The following is a 19,285-nucleotide window of genomic DNA, read 5'->3' as shown; positions in this document are numbered from 1 at the left end:
GAGCAAAGGGGAAAAAATTGCTGTATGTGGATGATAGGCATGCCTTGAAAGAATTTAATGCTGTTAGTAATGCCCTGTAATCCTCCATTTAATCTTGAGTGGCAAACCAATCGAAGAATTGTTTCATACTAAATAGTGCTGAAGGAAATCACAAGCAGAGGAGCCCACAAAAGTAATGTTTTCAATTTATTTATATAAACAATTGCATTTTAGCAACATTGTTGTCCTACAAAAATAAAGTGAAAAACTATTCACAGAATTTTCAATAAATAATCTCAAACATACACATTTATCATGAGCAAGTTGAACCCAGCCAAACCCAGCAGGCTGGGTCCCCTCACAGACAGTGACAGTTGAAATGTGGCTGCAGAGTACAAAATGCAGAGTGAACAGGATTCCTTGCTGAAGCAGCTTGTAACTTAACTCCAGTGACACGCTCTGAGGACTTCCTCTTTGCCTACCCCAAAACAACTAGATCTGTCCAGACTCGCCTCCCTTTGTGAGCCCAACACTCTTCCTCAGTTAACAGCAGAAGGGTGCTCTGAAGGGTGTTCCAAAGATGGAGCTCATGGACAGGCACATGGTGAACAAGAGTCCGAGCAGTTTTCACTCTTTAGCAAGTGCAGCACCGACCACCTTTGGGTACAAGGTGATTGAAGGTTTTTTCCTTCTTCATGCTTCAAACAGAAAAAGGAAAACAAATGCCCTTCTTGCTCCCAAAGCATCCATACCAAAGACCAGCCCAAGTCAGTCCCTGGTATCGATGGCTGCAGGAGATCTTGGTTCAGCTGTTCATGGCAACGAGACCTACACAGCCAAAGGTCAGCACTGCCTCTACACAAACCAATGGAAACACAAGTCACAGACAAACTACACTATTGCCAGAGTCCTTACAGTGCACAAGCCTCTACAAGTGCGTGAGAGATTCAGATGAGACAGAAAACTCAAGTCCTTTTCCACAAGTAGTCAAGGAATTTTGGGCAGGGGCACAGAGTACCAGGTTGCTGCTCTATTCCAGTCTGAAGTGACATTTTCTTTTTCCCTATAGTTCCCCAGCTGTTTTTATGGGAAGATCATCTTCTACATTTCCTCTCTAGAAATTAAAAAAAGATACCCTTACATGCAACGTCTGAAGTGCTGGTACAAGATCCTGTGTAACTTATGTGCCCAGATGAGACTAGATATTTTAGTGCTGGATCAGGACAAATATGAGTTTTTGTGCTAGCCAGTTTTAATGAAGCTTAAGCCAATTACTTAAAATGCCTCTGTTTATAAATTATAAATAAAACATTATCCCTCTCCTCCCCCCAATAAGTAGAACTACAAACTGCACGTACAACTTGTGTACACAGACATAAGCACCTTCAAGGCTCTGTGCCTTGAACTGCTGCTAAATCTACTCTGTGTTCTGCTTTCTGTGTGTTTGCACAACTGCTCAGCTTTCACTGCTCCCCAATAATCCCCCTGTTTTGGGAGCACAAAGCTAAACCAGAGCCACAGCCTAACTACAGCTACACTGTCCTTCTGTCCTTGGAGGGACAGACATCAAATTATCAAGTAAACCAGAGAACTACAGCTATGAAAATAATACCAGTACCTTGGGCTAAGTTTAAGACCTCCCCAAAGTTACACAATAAAAACATCTGTATTCCAACACAAGCAGCCTTGTATTGCAGCCTAAGAGTCAGTTATTGCTAAGCTCAGTACCTCATTCTCATCCCCTCACACAACCAATACTTCTGTGACACACGCTTCAAAAAGAAGTCAAGAAAAGCTCTATTTTCTTTAAAAAATTAAATAATAAAAAAGTATTTAAAAATAGTTAGTTTTCATGTAAACCCAGAAGTGGATTTACACATAAGGAACATATAAATTATGATACAAAGTGCCTTATCAGCAATGAAGGAGAGGTAGCATCAATGACAAATGCAATGCATTTTCTGACCTTTCATAAGTGAGTCTCAAGTATATGTACTTTTTCATTAATCTTTGAGTTCTCATACTGAATTCATAATCTCTTCTGGCAGTTTTCATTAAGTCAGATTTTTCTTGTTCTTTTAGGTCAACAGCTGTTTTCAAGTTTAAGCTGCTGAGACAAAAACTTGCCTTCGTAGTGTTATGTGACCTATGAAAACCACCAGACAAAGCAGACAAAACCACCACCACCCCGCTTCATCAAGTATTAAAACAACATAAAAAAAAAAAAAAGAGTTGGAACCTTTGTCCACTTTGGAATACATAGTTCTGTTACAGAAGATTTTAAACAAGGGATTCACCACTGTCCAGCTCATACACAGAAAATCCCTTTTTGTAAATGGAAGCCTTACCTGAGTAAGGAATCTAAGGCAACCCCCACAATGAAGATGCTCAAGTGTTTTTTTTTCCTAGTTTTTAAATACTAAGCCATAAATAGAATAAATAACACAGTTAAATAAATAAATAGGTGGGTTTCTACAACTCAGCAGAGCGCTCTTTCAGCAGTAGTGTGGGGTTGATATCTTCCATGGCTGTTTTTGAGGTACTAACGTTAATGGTCGCCTCTGTGGGTTCAGGACTTAGGATGTGGAAGGCAGTGAAAGGACAGCCCTTGACATTGTTGCAGATGAGCTTCTGCAAGGAGGCAGTGTTGATGATGTCAAAGCCCACTTTGCCACCGAAGGTGCTGGGCTTCCAGTACTCAGGGGAGCAGATGGCATTGCCCATCAGTCCCTTCAGGGAGAACGGGGCTCCCATCTCCACCATGGTTTCTCCAAAGATGGCACCAGGGCGTGGCTTTTCCACCAGAAGGCCTGGGTACAGCTCCATGGCATCGATGTCTCCATACAGCTCCTCCAGCTCAGCTGCCATTTCCTTTTCTCCTGTAACGAGTAAAAACCATTAGTGGAAAAATCCTACTTTACTCACAAGACTATCCTGCTCAAGTCCAGTAATAACATTGCAGGACCCTGTGAGCCTTTGAAGGAAGTGGCCCTCATTTGCTCTGAAGGATGAGAACTGTTACCTGTAAGTTCTTCAAAGGATCTGAATGGTTTCAGCATGAAGCGTTTCCTGTACTCGTTCAGGGACTGGTATCTCATTTGCCTGCTCTGGTCAATTGAAGCCTTGGCCACTTTCTCTACTGCAGCAGGAACGTTCTTCCCACCAGCAACCTGGTTAATCAAGATGAAAAGTAGTAAGATCTTCTGATAAGAGTCACGAGGAAGCTGTGCCTTTACAGTCTGTGGTTAGTTTTAAATAGCTTTATTCTATTCCCTTGTCCCACCCCCAGCTTATGCCTCTCTTGGTTCACCGGCAACTTGAGGAAGTACCTACCCTGCCAGCACTTTGCTTGGAGAAAGATTTCACCATGTGGGAAAGGCCGTGCTCCAGCATGATGGAGTTGTTGTAGAGGAACTGCTGGAAAGTGTACTCCTGGTCATGGATGTGGAAGGTGTCGGGCAGCAGCGGGTGCCAGTGGTACAGGGTGTTGAACTCGGCTGCGATCCGGTTCTGGTACTGGAACCGCTGGTTGAACAGCAGCTCGGGGTCAAACTTGAGCTTGAAGTGGTACCCACTCAAGTGCTGCACATAGTCCTCAATGACAATCTTGATTGTCTCTCCTGTGGGACAAAGACACAGGAGAGAATATTGGCACTGGTTCCCTGAGAAACTTCAGGTGGTGGAGAAAACACCCTCTCTGAATTGTTCTAAAAAATGCTATATTGATCAGGACAACAAACACTTCAACATTCTGTAATCTCTCCTAGAGAGTAATTTATCTATTTTATGTGACTAAGGGGTGGAACAGTACCTAAAATCCCAAGAGTTTTTGGCTGTGGTAGTGAAGTGCTTTCTATAGCTTGCTTTCCCACTCCCACCCAAGATGCAGTTCCTTGTACCCTCCCCAGAACAGCACACAGCAGTATCTACACTGTGTTCAGTCACGCAGCACTCTCTAGGATAGAGGGAGGGGATAATGAAGAAAGTTGATGTCTGAAAGCAAATCTCAGCTTCTGAGCCATGTCATACAACTGTCTTGGTTTACAGTTTCAGTTTGGGCAAGGTCTTTTCAAGCTTGGAGTACATCACCTCTCACACAGGATGAAATACCACTGAGCAGACAATTAGATAAGAGAAATATGTGGAGTTATGTTTTACATAACCTCCTGAACTTTAGACTCAATCACAGCCTTTCTTTTAAAGCATACCTGAACTGACTCAACCCTAGGGGGAAAAACCCAGACCTGAGAGCCTGAGGTCATGTAGCCTCACACGCTTTCTCTGAGAAAGGAACCTTCATTTACTGCCTTTTCACTGCTTTCAGTTCTGCTTCCCTTAGATAAGGGAATGGAGTATCCCTTAGCTCAGTTTTCTTCAGTTCTGCCTTCAGCAGAGCTGGGGGAAGCTGTACCTCAGCACAGCCCCGGTGACGGGCCGTGAAGGCGCCGCTCACACGCCAATTGATGCAATAGCTTCCCTCTTACTCCACCTCAGAGAGGAGGTTCAGCTGCACTCAGGTGAGGTGACACCCACCTATCAAGATGAGCCTCGTGGTTTGGAAGAGCTGCTCGTCGTCCCACTCGGGGTGCTCCCGCTTGAGGACGTCGCAGACGCGGTTGTGCTCCCGCAGCCAGATCGTGGCGTACATCATCAGCCCCGGCACCAGCCCGAACACCTCCTGCCCCACCGAGAACCGCAGGTGCTCCGGCACGTGGGGGGGGTACAGCATCTCTGCCTGGGTGTCCTTCACTGTTGGGGGGTACATCTCTCCATCGATCATCTGCCAGGGAGGGAGGAAGAATAAAACAAAGAGTTGTGAGCTATGACGCTTAGGAGTTAAGCTGCGCTCTGTTAGCACTGACTTTAGTCTTGCACTTCAGATCAACCACGCACAGAGCATTGATTTAGGAAATACATCAGCCAACAAAAAGGCAAGAATTTTGAGGTATGACATACCTGGTATTTTAGCTTTCCATCCTTTCGGAGTCTCAGTTTAAGTTGCCTCTCCAGAGTCTCTCCATAAATGTGGTTCAAGTCAACCTAAAAAAGAAAAGCATTTGGAACATGAAGCCAACCTGCATTTTTTGCTATTTTAGGATAGGTCCCACTTCTAAGGATGCCAATAGGAGCTCACCCCCTAGATGTTTACCTTTTAATTATATTGCTGCTACCTTATAAGTATCAACCACTGATACTTAAGATGAAGCCAAATTATTTCCTGGCAACTGGAGCCATCTCTGCGTAAGAGGGGGTTGTGAAATTGCCAATTTAAAAGGACTCTGTTTAAAGTGTCAGCAACTTTCTATTATGCAGACAGCTCTCTGTATATACAGACACAGTTTACAGCTTTGGTGTAGATACAGAAATTACCCTTATAGTGAAGAACTTTGTCTAAAGGCTGCCTGTTTTTTAGGTGAAGATCCTAAATCCAAGTCTGCTTCTGAAGTTATTTTTAAACTAAGCCTATTAGCAGTACACAAGATGCCTTAGGGCTGGATACAGCTCTTCGGAAGTGACAGAGTCCAGGGAAGTTTTGGATACTCACTAGCTTTAGCTGAAAGCAGATTGTTGGGAATGATAAGAGTCATGGAGATCACTGGGCAGGTACTTTAAACAGAACCACTTGCACAAAGCATGCGGTTCTGACCCGAGAAGAGATGCTATGGAGTGCTGGGATCTGGCCTAAGGAGAAGTTCCAGGAGGGACAATCCCATGGGTTTGTGGCACACGTGTGTGTGCACAGGTGTTTGTGTGCCCTGGCAACCTGCAGGATGCCATTCCAGCTGCTCAGTGGCTCCTGAGCACCAGGAGCTGTGTTATCTACAGAGCTGTGACGTACCCCGTGGCCGAGGCCTTTGGTGAAGCCGGGTCCCTTCTTGTGGTCTGTCTTGAAGAACTGGTGAGTGAAGTGCTGGGCAAAGAATGTGAACATCACATTTGTGCCTTGTGGGTCAGGAATAAACTTTCTCCTTAGCAGAAACTTCTCCACAATCAGCTTCGAGTCTGGGAGCTCCTTCTTACCTGTGAGAGAAAGAAAGAGTGAGACATTCGAGACAACTCTTTATGTCATCCTTAATTTTGTTCCTAACAAAAAGGCTTAAGACTTGCAATGTAATACTGAAGGACAGTAGCATAGAAATAAAGGGAATATCTGCTTTTCTACGCTCACTTTATTGATTTTATTAGAAACTTTTAAGTTCCCTGCTTTTAGCATGCAACTCAGTAATGAGAACCAGAAGAATTATCTTTTAGGTCTTCACACAATGTATCCAAAACATGGCTATTCTTAAAGTCCCCTACACTGAAAAAAGTTACAGACAAGGAAGTCTTATAGGAATTTCTACTTATCCTCTTAGAAAATACTAAAAGTGAACATTATGCATCTGGTTTATTCCTTACCTTTAACACCCATTGGTGTTGGACAGTCAAGTCCTACAGGTGGAAGGGATCTTGTGTAGTAGGAAAGATTGGAATAAGCTTCCCAGCTTTTATAACTATAATCAGTATTGTAAGTTGGTGGGCTGTCAATCAAGTGTGATCTTGCTGAAAGACAAAGAAGTATTTGATTACTTTCAACTGTACATTTTAGTCTCAAAAAGTAAATCACAAAGCCAGATCTTTTCCATATACTTGGCAGCACTTGTAAATTCCACAAGTATCGGGCACTGATGTTAAACAGGATTACAGTTACTGAGTAACAGGACTGGGTCCTGGCTTATCAGCTGGATCGCACTGTTAACACGAACAATTTGGAGTAAAGTTTATGCTGGCAAAATCCTGGATTCTAGCAGAAATTAGAGCAAACTGCGCTTTAGCATGTTTCATACAGGTCTGCATCATGCAGAAATCTGAAGTTTTGGGTTGTGTTTTAACCCTAGTGCAATTTAGGGCGTTTATTTTATATGCAGACTAATGGAGAGCAATATTCTAGAGTCCCATGAGTTAATTCTGCCAGTTTTAGGAGGACTGGTAGAGAGAATTCATACTCACACGTTAGCACGTATCTCATAATAGCATCCCGCAGGAAGGGAATGTTGTTGATGATATTCCAGACTCCTTGGAAGTGTGTGAGGATGTAGTGGACAGTGTTTGGTGATGGTTTCAGTGTGAGCCTGAGCCACGTGAAGAATTCCGCTGCGAGCAACAGTGGAAAGGTTATTACAAACCAGCTACTGAAAACAATCTGCAGTGCTGGAATGGGGCTATCAATTTAACTCCTGTGAAGGGAGATTTAAGGTACTCACGTGTCGTGCAGTTTTCCCCGTAGAAGCCCGTCCTCGTGCAGTCGCACTGGTACCGATCGGGTCCCGTCGTCATGCAGACCCCTCTGTTCTGGCAGGGGTGGGAGCAGCAAGGGTTGGCTGCAAGGGAACCAGAGCTCCATTAGCACCTCACGCGGCCACACCGGTGTTCCCGGGCTTTACACACGGAAGGAGAGCGCCCTGGAGTGTAGCGCTTATCGGGGAGGCATCAGAGGGAGCATCCACCCGCAGCAGCCTTCGGGCTACCAGGGAACAGCTTTTAGCAGCGCAGGAATTCGCCTCTGCTTGCTGACGGCAATAAACCCCCCCGGAAAGGGGGATGACCCCTCACAGCCCAACGGGGGCCTGCCACCCCTAGATCAGACATTAGAGCGATCACAAGAGAGCAAGAAACATAAAAAGAAAAAGCAGTGAATTAATCCACAGCGCGGCTGTAACGCGGAGCAGGGTGGTGCCGGCGGGACTCACCGGCGTGGCCGGCGGCCAGCAGCGCGGCCAGGAGGGCGCAGGGCAGCAGCAGCATGGCCGTGTGCGGGGCTGTGAGCGGGCTGGGCTCGGCTCGGCTCGGCGGGGGCTCGGCAGCGCCGCGATCCAGTGCCGGTCCCAGGTGCGCCGCGCTGTATTTATGCCGAGCCGCGGCTCTGAGTCACCCCCCGCCCGCCCATCCGGAAACTGCCATCACGGAACGAAAGCTTTCACCGCGCCCGATCGAGCCTCGGCCGCTGCCGCGCCACCGCCACCGCGGCCGCCGTGAGGGAACGCCGTGAGGGGCGGGAGGAGGCGCCTGGCGGGGGCGGCCGGCCGGCCCCCTCAGGGCAGGGAGGTGCGGGCAGCTCGGGGGCGCCGGACGGCTGCCGCTCTTCAGGGCTCGCAGCGCCCCGAGTTCGCATCGCAGTGTTCACACTCAGGGCTCACAGACCCCCGAGTTCGGACCCCATTGTTCACACTCAGTGCTCACAGCCCCCCGAGTTCACACTCTGCTCACAGCCCCCCGTGTTCACACTCAGTGCTCACAAACCCCCGAGTTCACACTCTGCTCACAGCCCCCCGTGTTCACACTCAGTGCTCACAGCCCCCCGTGTTCACACTCTGCTCACAGCCCCCCGTGTTCACACTCTGCTCACAACCCCCCGAGTTCACACTCAGTGCTCACAGCCCCCTGTGTTCGCACCCCAGTGTTCACATTCCTCTTTCTCAGCCCCCCCCATATTTCAGCCCCCCGGATTTCAGACCCCCATGTTCATACCCTCATTGTTCACACTCCCCTCTCTCAGCCCTTGCCATGTTTCAGACCTCCCCATATTTCAGCCCCCCATGTTTCGGCTTCCCATGTTTCAGTTCTCCCCCCTTTTTCAACCCCTAAGTTTCAGCCCCCCTCGTGTTTCAGCCCCCCATTTTTCAACCCCCCATGTTTCAGCCCTCCAAATTTCAGCCCCCCAGATTTCAGCTCTCAGTGTTTCAGCCCCCATATTTCAGCCTCCCCATGTTTCAACCTCCCCCATGTTTCAACCCCACATGTTTCAACCCCCGGGTTTCAGCTCCCCCCAGGTTTCAGGCCCCCAGATTTCAACCCCACATGTCTCAGCCCCCCAGGTTTCAGCCTCCCATATTTCAGCCCCCTATATTTCAGCTCCCCAGATTTCAGACCCTCCATGTTTCAGTTCCCCCTTTTTCACCTTCCCATGTTTCAGAGCCCCCTTTCTCAGACTGCTCCCCTTTTTCAGACACCCCCCCCCCCGTTTTTCAGACCCCCCAAACTGCCCCTTTTCCAATGGATACTTTAAAACCTCTGGAGTAAATGTTTCGATTGCAAAAGTGCTGTGAACACTGTGACTGCAGACTAAACGGGCACCACCACAATGCCACTGATTTTGCCCCCTTTCCCCATTCACCCTCAAGCTCTTGGGAATGTGGGGTTCAGCTTATTAATGATTTAATTTTAATATGCTCATTAAGCAGACAGGCACAGGGTCACACACACTGCAGAGCACTCTTGCTGCAAAGAATATGAAGGCATTTAGTTTTATTTCTATATATTTGTGCTTCTGATGAGAGCAAATCCCGTTATTTGGCATTTTTGAAGCAACCAGTGATTTTCCACAGCGCTTTTGCTTTAAAACACCCCCCCCCCCCCCAAGTCCACAGAGTCATCCTGTAAACAAATTTTTCCTCATTTCCCTCGAGTGCCACAGAGCTTTTACCACTTGAGGATGCTCTATCTTTTGGTCATAATAATTTGTTACTAATTAGTAAGCTCTACTACTATTTTTAATCTCTGTTGCGTGTGTAAAATTATGAAACCAAGAGGATGTCATGCCGTTGTGCAACTCTCTGCAGTGTGGAGCTGAGGGCTCACACTTTCGCCCTCGAGGTCAGCATTAAACACAACACCCCCCCCTCCCTTACTCCTTTAATTAAGATACCTTGTGAGGTTCGATGCTGGTGGTGTTTAAATTGCAAAGTGATGACTTGACAGAAAGTGGATTCGGGCCAGTTTAAACGAAATCTTATTTTTGATCCTGAAGAATTTTATTGTGGTCAAGTGAATAATTTGTGAGCATCAGCAGTGGCACATCCTGCTTGTTTTAGGGAATGTTGCACTAAAGGCTATGATCACATTATTCTTATGGCATAGGAAAAGGTACATGTTATTTACTGATATATTTATATATTTGCATGCATAAACCACTGGCCATGGTCACACACTTGAAGCAGAGGATGGCTCTTGGCAGCCTGATCCTGCAGGTTGTGGCTGTGTCCATGTCTTGCTCAGTCTTACCAAGTTTGAAAGGGGGATGTTTTGTTCCTGCATTCCAAGGTATCATAAGGCAAATGGATTAATTATGGCACTCTGGTGATGTCCAGCGGGTCAGGGTACAGTGCATGGTACACACTATGCTGTAGATCAAGGGCCTGGCTTTGTACATTTTATATGTCCATCTTACACTGATTTTATTCCATCTCACAGAGCTTTTCTTGATGCTGTTAGATAATAAAACTGTACTGAAAGCACTAGGCGAGTGAGATATTACATTTTAATAAGGTGCATAGGAAAATGTAAATCCAGAAAATGTTTCTAGGGTGGCAACCTTGAGGGGAGAACTGAATTAATTGTGTGCAGCCAGAGAATTACCCCTAAAATGACAATGCAAAAGTAACTGTGCTAGGATTTGGAGGACCTTGGAGATACAAAGAGCAGATAATTGTAATCGATAATTGTAATTAACCCATGTGTAAGCCAAGAAACAGGGTGGAACTTCAGAGAGGACGTTTCTCCTTGGGAAGCAGCATTTTCTGCAGCTGGGAAACCAGTCAGCACAGTCCACCTTCCACCTGACCCTGCATATGGTGCAACATGAGCTCTTTTCAGTCTGATTTTGCCTGGGGAAAGTCTCTTGTGTGCCTGCCAACTGCAGTACAGCTGAGGGGATTCTTCAGCTTTCCAAGGTGATGGAAAAGCAGGGAGATAGGACAGTGCTGTTTTTCTGAAGGCTGCCCTTCCCCACCTGTTGCTTTGGGGTTGTATCTACTAAAGAACTGTTTATATGTTGCAACGGGATTTTTTCTTAAAAAAATAAAATAATTTGCTGTGGCAGGTTCACCACCAGGTGGAGATTTTATGCATCAACTAAGTGCTCTTTTGGTTTCTAGCATATAAATCTTCTTTGCCAAAAATGAGTATTTTTGTTCCTGCCCCTCGAGGTCCCCGTTGGTGCAGGTGAAAGCAGCCTGTGGAACACAGAACCTCCGTCACCCTCAGCACTTTTGCATTCGCTGACGTTTCTGGAGGAAACAATTCCCCGAAGCTGTTCCTGTTTCTATTTCAGGTTTAACTGCATGTGAAAGGCTACATAAATTCACACCTCTTCTAAGGCAAGGGGTCAGGACAGAAGAATCCAATGAAAGGATTGACGTGCTCCAGTAATGCCACCAAAAGAAGGGGACATGGAACGGCAGCAGTGAAAATGTTGTCCCCCAGCACTGGTGCTGCTCCATTTTGCACTGAGTCATGAAAACCCAGGTTTACAAGCACTGAATTTATCCTCAAGCCTTTTTAACATCTTTCAAGTGTTTCCCCTTCCTTTGTGACTGTGGCAGTCTCGTCATGTTTTATAGTGCAGTAGTTTCCTGGCAGGCAAATCAGTTTTATTTCTTCAGTCTGTGCTTTTTTCCCCGCTCTCTTATTGCAAAAGGAGCTCAATCTGAAGTTTGCTATCAGCATTCTGACACATTGCACCCGAAGCAAACACACTGCAAGGCTGATGGGTGCAGAGATATCAGAACAATTCTGGATGTTCCAAAATGTACTGGAAAATAGAAGGACCTTTGGAGGAAGTTGATGTCTTTAAGCTCCTGTTTCTGCCTTCTGCTAATCAGGAACGTGTTAACAGAAGTGTTTGGTTATGTAGTGCTTTGAGCTTTCGTGTGGTCATCCACTGGTTTGGCTGATCAGGCAACTGGGCTGCATTTCTCTGTCTCTTCATTCCATGTCCTCCTGGAATGCTGTGGTCACTGGGGTCCTGCTTTCACTGGCAGCCCTGAGTTCTGCTGGACACAAAAGTACTCATTATCTACTTTTAAACCAAGGGAAGTTTACTTATTTTTCCAGGAATATCGCAGCAAAAAGGTGCTTTGTTTGTGGAGTTTCCAGACCATTGCAATTTTGGAATTGTCTGGAAAACTAAAGACATCTGTTCCAGGCAAAAATAAGTATGAATACAGAGGGTGGGATAGCTGGGAGCTGGCCTGGGAAAGCTACCATGGACAGTGGTAAGGGATGCTTGTGCACAGGCTGGGGCTGCCTGCATACACGTGGTCCAGGGAGACAGGGAGCAGGATGGTGAGGTGGGAGCTCAGTTCAGTGGGGTAACTGTGAATGTTGATCATTGCATATCAAAATGGGAGTGTACCTTTTTATCCAAATCAGTTTGGGCTGGGTTGTGTGTTTTGGGGTTTTTTTTCCGTCCTGGAATTATAAAAAAAACCAAAACACAAACAGTGTAAAAAAAATAGGCAGATGGCACAAAAAACTATGGCTGACTTAGGCAAGACCTGAGCAAGTTTGAGCCCCATTTTTTTCCCCTTTTTTCAAAGAAGCTTCCCTTTGCACTGCAGCTGCTGAAAAAGACACATAAATCCACAGCTTGTGTTTTATTGGCAAGCCAGTGAGAGTTCCGAGGAATGCTTTCCAATATGAAACACTGCATTTTTGTAGACAAAACCCAGTTCAACAAACTCTTTCCATGCTTCTGTTTTTAATGAAGTCTCCAAGTTCTTGCTTTAATCCTCTGACATTCTTGACAGATTCAGTTATGAGCCAAGGGTTGGGTACCAATCCAGTACCCAAAGAGAGCCTACAAGGAAGCTGGAGAGAAATCATTTACCAGGGCATGGAGTTACAGGATAAGGGGAAATGGCTTTAAGCTGAAGGAGGGTAGATTTAGATTAGCTATTGGGAAGGAATTCTTGGCCGTGAGGGTGGGGAGGCCCTGGCCCAGGTTGCCCAGAGAAGCTGTGGCTGCCCCTGGATCCCTGGAAGTGTCCAAGGCCAGGTTGGACGGGGCTTGGAGCAACCTGGGCTAGTGGAAGGTGTCCCTGCCCATGGCAGGGGGTAGAACTGAATGAACTTTAGGGTGCCTTCCAACCCCAACCATTCTGTGATTCTATGAATGAAACTAAAAGAGTGACTTTACAGCAGATGTACCTGTTGAGATGAGATGTGAAATGAGACACCTGTACAGTGCTGTGTGGGGAGCAGGTTTCTCCCAGGCAGGTCTGTTTGCTTTGCAAATCCTTTGCCAGATCCCTGTATTATATCATGACTACAGGGCATCTTCACACTGTTGATATGTGGTAAACATCAATTTAATACCAAACCAGAGAGGAAAAGAACATAAGAATTGCTTCTTTTAACTCAGCTGAAGTGATGCAAACTAAGGCTGAGCTCTTTCCTCGGGAGGTGGCTGGAGGCTGAATTCATGGTATTTAAAATGAGGGTGGATGGATGAAGCCCCCGCAGAAATGGCTTCCAGAACTGGGTTTTGTTTTTCAGATGAAATGTGTAAGACAAGTTTATTCTTTTCCTCCTTTGCTCTCTTTGTAGTCACAAATTCAGTCTTGCCTGACCAGTTCCTGACAAACAAGCCCTAAATGACTTGAACTCAGCTCGAAGCACTCTAGGACGAGGTTTTTCCGAGGAGTGTGGATGAATGGAGTATGAAGCAAACATATTTATCCCGTATGGTAGTTTTGAGGCAGAGGCTGATTGAAAATTTCATCCTAGCTATGATCTGTCCCTTTTGGTTTTTTTAGGTCACGAGACTTTTAAATCCTTTTTATGGTGAATTTGAAGTAAAAGGCCATAAACATAAGCTGTTCTATAAACATAAGCTTTTGGCAGCCACGCTCTAGAGAAAATCTGGGGATTTTTTTTCATTTCTAATAATTTTTAGAGACCTTTTTTTGTATACACTCATCTCTGGGTGTATTTTTTCCCCCAATTTAAACTGCACCTACTAGAATGGAAAATAGTTTTCATTGTTTCTTGAACGAAGAAAATCAAATTTCCTTTATTGGCAATTGTTACCAAACCTAAACCGTGAACTTATTGTGATCCTGGGATGTTTTAGTAGAGCCCCTGGTTTTTTCCCCACACAGTCTCCATATGCTTTGTATTTCCCATGTAGACATTTGATCACAGCTCCAAAATACGTCAGGAGATTTTGTAACTCCCTTCCATAAAGGAGCGTCAGCTGACATTTTATCTGCTTTTTGTCACTGCCTGTAACTCATAGGAGGGTAATTGCTCCTGCTACACCGTTTATAGAAAGGGTCATATATCAAAATACTATTTCTGTGGGGAGCCTCCACAGAAAATCCCTCCTTGGAGACATTTCTAAATATTACATTCCATACTGCAGAGGCTGGAATTTTGTTTTAATGACTTCCTGCTAAACTTTCAGTGAAATCTGTCATCCAGCCTCACGCTCTTTTGTTATGCAGCTCAAAGCTGCAAATACAATTGTTTGTATTTCTCCATCGCTTTGTGCACATTAAACTGGATAAAGGAAACTGAAGTAGGTTTTACTGAGTAGAAAATTGCTTTCTTACATAAAACACATCCTTAGGTACTGAGGTTTATTTAGTTTTATGCATTAAACCCTTTTGTTGTTTGTTTTACAGAAAGTAAACATTATTTCTTGCAAATAAGATTTTTTTTTCTTTCGACAAGAGCATTTACCAGATCAATTTACAGGTGTTCCCTCTAGTGACCTCTGCTTTGCAGGGGTTTGTAAAGTTTCTGAGAATCCAGAGTTCCATATAATCACTGAATCACAGAATTGTTTGGGTTGGAAGGGACCTTAAAGCTCATCTCATTCTACCCCCTGCCATGGGCAGGGACACCTTCCACTAGCCCAGTCCAACCTGGCCTTGAACACTTCCAGGGATGGGGCATTGATCCATAGGACCTCCCCACCCTCACAGGGAAGAATTGCTTCCCAGTATCCCGTCTATCCCTGCCCTCTGGCAGCGGGAAGCCATTCCCCCTTGTCCTGTTCCTCCATTCCCTTGCCCAAAGCCCCTCTCCAGCTCTCCTGGAGCCCCTTTAGTCATTGGAAGGTGCATTATTGACTCCTTGGAATACTTTGAGAAGGGGGAAGCTCCACTCTGCAGTTATTTGCTGTGAACCTTCCCTCAGTGCCCCAGAGAAGGTGCCACCAAGGTCCATCCTTCACTGGGGACCAGCTGTGGGTTAAAATACTGGCACAAAGACATTGGGCTCCTTAAAACCGAGTCCAGCTCTTCACAGTGGGGAGGCTGGAGGAGTCATCTGGTGTCAGCCAAAGAAAAATGTTCCATGACACAGATCCCGTGGCAGCCCTTGGGGATGGACAGGGCCTGCACAAATTACAGTTGTAGCTACACCAGGGTGGGGATGTTCCTGGAGCAGGTCGTGCCCAGTGCAGGCTACCCAAACTCCTAAGTCTCCATTCGAGTCATCTCCGTTTCCACAATGAAATCAGGAGTGTTTTCCAGTGTTTTTGTAATGGCTTGTCACCTTGCCTCACTTCCACCATACTCTTACAGTTAAAAAAATAGGAAGAAATTAAGAAATAAAAGGAATGAAGTGATATTAGATGAGCTGGTTACTGGGGAGGGAAAAGGACACAGAGAGTCGATTAAAACTTGTCCCATAACCCTTTTCCTTAACAGGCCTCTAGAAACTCAAATTATTTGTAGTTACCAGTGGGAATTGAAGACACTTTAGAAAATACTGTGAGTTAAACTACTTAGGTCAGAACACGAGTTTAATCCAGAAAGATTTCGCCAAGACAATAAACATCTCAGGAGAAAGAATCTGGAGAAACTCCCACTTTCTTCAAAGTGAAATTAGATGATTGGGAAGGAGACATCACATCATGTTATGTCTTGTCAAGACCTATGACTCTAAGCATAGGCACATCATTTAGAAATTGTTCAAATGCATCTCTGCTTTTTGAGACAGTCAATTATGTAATGGCATAAGAACCTGACTGGTTTGCTGGGCTTAAAATCCAGCCTCTGAGGGAAACTGTGCCATGGAGATACTCATCAGGGGATAAAGTCTCACTGCTTTTGATTTCTTTTCCTTAGAATTTTCAGTGAGGGAAAATGTATAATGATAAATACAAAAGTAGAAATAGAAAATAATTAAGGAGATAGAAACCCTGCAGTGGCTGTAAGAGATCAGACCCACAGCCCAGCTGGTTTAGGATCTGCCAGGGAAAACATGTGATGTTTCCTTTTGGAGCTGGAGCTGTGTTAGTGCTTTCATCCCGTGTCAGGAACGTCATCCACTTATCATTTCCATTTGTGTGTGTGAGGGAACCAGAACCCAGCCAGCTGCACTCCTGCAGAGACCACATGTCTGCAGGAACACACTTTCCAAAGAGAAAATCTGGGGAATAGAATCACAGAATCATCACGGTTGGAAAAGACCTTGAAGATCATCGAGTCCCACCATAATTCCCGAGAGGATGTGTTCTCAGAAAAGAATGTTTGCTCCAGGTGCTGAATTGTCAGCACACAGGTTAAGGACTAACTCCTGTCGGGCTGGATTACTGTTTGCACAAGCAATGTGTATGATTTTATGGTTCTTATTACTGTCCTCGTAATTCGTCCTACATCAGGAATTTTGATGGTGTTTCTTGGTGGAGCAGTTATAAATTTGTTTTCGTATTGACATGATTCTCTTCCTCTGTTTTTCTCCTTATCCAGAGACAGCCTCCAAAATATTTTTGGATTTGTTTCTCATCGTGACCCTCAGTGAAGATAAATCATACAAACCCAACTGAAAACACTTCAGCTTGTCTCGTTCAGTTGTTTCCACCAGCTGTGGAAATTCTGTGCTGGTGCCACTCTGTGCCTCACTGTGCTCTCCTTATAGGCAGTTCATTAAGTAAATGAGGGCTTTGCAACATGTCCTGGCAGTGAGTGTTATTTTGGGGTTTCATTTCAGATGGCATTTTTCCTGGGATTATTTTGGAGAGAGTTGGCAGCAACCTGGGGCCAGTCAGCACCCGGCACTGGCTGGAGGCCAGGTTTGGGTGGAAATAGCAGGGTTTATGTCACCATTAGAGCTCTGTCTAGGCAGCTAATTTTGGGCCGGTGCTTCTTTGAGCCACCACCAGTTCCTCTGTGTGACGTTCCAGCCCATCACAAAGGCTCTCACAACCTTGTGGTGCCCGAGTCAGTGGCTGGTGGCGGGGCCGGTGGGAATTGCCATTCCCTGCTGTCCCAGGGAGCTTTTCTTCTGTGCCTGCAGCTCCATGAGAGCTCCAGCTCTTCCCGGGGAGAAAACACCTGATGGTTTGCAGCCTTGCCTTTCCTCCTGATTCGATTTTGATGGGAAGGGCCAGAGCTCCCATGCAAACAGCTCCTCTGACCACAAACACGACTCCTCCGCCCTCTCTCCCGCACTCGGTGAACTCGGATGATCCTGGGTCAGGCCCATGTGCAGCTCGGGGCGGCTGGGAATGGAAATGGGGATGTGGCAAGTGAGACCTTGTGAACTTCCATTCCCTGAACTCCTCTGAAGTGGCTGCAGCTCCTGCCCACACCCATTAAATACGGGGAGTTCCACGCACGGCAGTTCTTAGGTGTTGTAACTCAGCTCGTGGGGATTTTCAATGTTTAGAGACTTTCCAGAGGGTAGGAAAGAGAAGTATTTACGTGTAGAACATTTTTGTTATAGTTGACTGGTAAGAATGATTTGCCTCTTGCCAAGGCTCCTTGTCCCTGCTGTTTAGCACTAATGAGTAAAGGCAGGACCGCAAGAAGTTTTGTATTATTGTCACACTCTGAGCAAAGCTTAACAGGGAAGGAAAATCCCCAGAAAAGCAAAGCACAGCAGGAATCACCAGGTAATATCTTTTTCTGTGTGCTGCATCCACTGTGCATAAAATATTTTAATATCAGTTGATGTGTTACCTGCTCCCCAACAAGTCTCTGCAGCTCCATGGAGATTTATATTGCAGTGATTTGGACACTGTACAGGTCTTATCCTCAGGGTGGAATATTTTCATGATTGCCAATTACCTGCAAGTCCTCCTGAGCACAAGGCAATGTAAGATCGGTGTGAAATAAAGAACTTATGCATAACATCAGAATTTGGACAGTTAAATCTTCATGGTGAACAGGAGTGAAACAAGCCTGTTTGCAGAACTCTTCAGATCCAAAGGTTCCTTACACTGCTGGATAACAGTTACCTAACTCGGAACCAGCTCCTATGAAAAAATCCCTACATGACTTTAGGCTTGCAGTCGTCAAAAATAGTGTTGATTGGGGTAGTGTGTTTCATTTCATACCCTAAGGCTGTTTGCATTTCATCCAGGTGAACATTGCAAAACTTCCCCTTCCCAGGTGTTCTGATTCCAACTTCATTAGGAGGGTAATTTTAATTTTCCTCTTTCTAAGCTGTTCCTTTTTCCTCTGATGTTTAACCAAAATATTAATAAAGTTTTCATCTCCTGTGGGTTAAAAACTGGCTTTTCCACCTGGCATAACCATGTCCTTGTCTTAAGGTGAATCTTTTTCCCTTGCTTTGAGTTTCACAGAGCCGTGTTTAACATCTTTTTAAATTACCAGTGTCTGGAATCAGTCCTGTTTTGGGGATGGAGTGCTCATCCCTGAGCTCTAATCCCAGCTGAGGTCAGACATGCATGAACAGGAGCACTGCTAGAGAGCATGTCTTTAAATATATTGATCCACGTTCATATCCAGGTCTGGAAGGGTATATTTGAAGCTTGTGGCAAACGATGTATTCTATATTTGCATAATTTTTGTTTAAAATCCAGCACGATGTTTTTTCCTGAGTATACACAAAGGGCTTTGTTTGGACAAGAGCTGAAATTATTTCAGTCCAGCGTGGTGTAGGGACTCACCCCCCTGCCCTTTCCATGCATCTGTGGTAAATCACAAGTGTGGCTTCCCAGAGAGGTTTTAGAAGCCCAAATCATTTAGGTTGGGAAAGACCTCCAAGACCATCAAGTCCAACCTGTGCCCGATCCCCACCTTGTCACCCGGCCCAGAGCACTGAGTGCCACGGCCAGGCCTTCAGAAATAAAAGATAATAATTAACGAGAAGGTAGCCAAACTAACAGAAATAAATGGTTTGTTTAGTTACTCAATAAAGTGCCATTAGGCAAATTAGATTACCAATTTGAATTGACGTGCATCCTGAAATAATCCACACACATTCTGTGGCAGCGACTGCCACGGCTCTCACTCTGTGTCCACACCACCTCCTTTTGTCCATATGACGTGACACGCTGTGGGAGCTGTGCCAGAGGGTTGTTTGCCCTCTCCAGTTACAAGAACTGTTCTGCTCACTGAGGGTGTCACAAACCTCACCTCCTGAAAACTGGGGCTTAGGGTGAGACACCAGGTTACTCCTGTGCCAGTGGGACAGTGTCTGCAGTTCAGAGACTGAACTCAGGAAACACTGGGCATGGCTAGCTGGTCATTTTTGACCTGCTGTTGTTCTTCTGTCTGTTTGACAGCCC

The 19,285-nt window shown here is 45.5% G+C and overlaps 1 protein-coding gene across 1 annotated transcript; it reads right to left on the bottom strand.

Moving 5' to 3' along the window:
• Positions 1 to 1,171: 1,171 nt before the first annotated feature.
• PTGS2 (prostaglandin-endoperoxide synthase 2) lies at positions 1,172 to 7,906 on the bottom strand. The gene is made up of 10 exons (XM_032697067.1): positions 7,710 to 7,906; positions 7,224 to 7,340; positions 6,970 to 7,113; positions 6,379 to 6,522; positions 5,819 to 6,000; positions 4,936 to 5,019; positions 4,513 to 4,759; positions 3,313 to 3,599; positions 3,002 to 3,149; positions 1,172 to 2,858 (listed from the first exon to the last, which is right to left on the bottom strand). The coding sequence occupies exons 1-10, from the start codon at positions 7,762 to 7,764 to the stop codon at positions 2,452 to 2,454; spliced, it is 1,815 nt and encodes a 604-aa protein (XP_032552958.1). The 5' UTR covers positions 7,765 to 7,906; the 3' UTR covers positions 1,172 to 2,451.
• Between the last annotated feature and the right edge of the window lie 11,379 nt (positions 7,907 to 19,285).

Source organism: Chiroxiphia lanceolata, chromosome 9, assembly GCF_009829145.1.
Source record: "Chiroxiphia lanceolata isolate bChiLan1 chromosome 9, bChiLan1.pri, whole genome shotgun sequence".
Taxonomy (NCBI): domain Eukaryota; kingdom Metazoa; phylum Chordata; class Aves; order Passeriformes; family Pipridae; genus Chiroxiphia; species Chiroxiphia lanceolata.
This window is presented reverse-complemented; position numbering and strand designations above follow the sequence as displayed.

Coding starts and splice junctions, on each gene's coding strand:
- PTGS2 (XM_032697067.1), bottom strand. CDS start 7,764: ATGCTGCTGCTGCCCTGCGCCCTCCTGGCCGCGCTGCTGGCCGCCGGC. Junction 6,523..6,969: donor TATGAGATACGTGCTAACGT/GTGAGTATGAAT, acceptor TTTGTCTTTCAG/CAAGATCACACTTGATTGAC. Junction 4,760..4,935: donor ATGGAAAGCTAAAATACCAG/GTATGTCATACC, acceptor CCTCCCTGGCAG/ATGATCGATGGAGAGATGTA.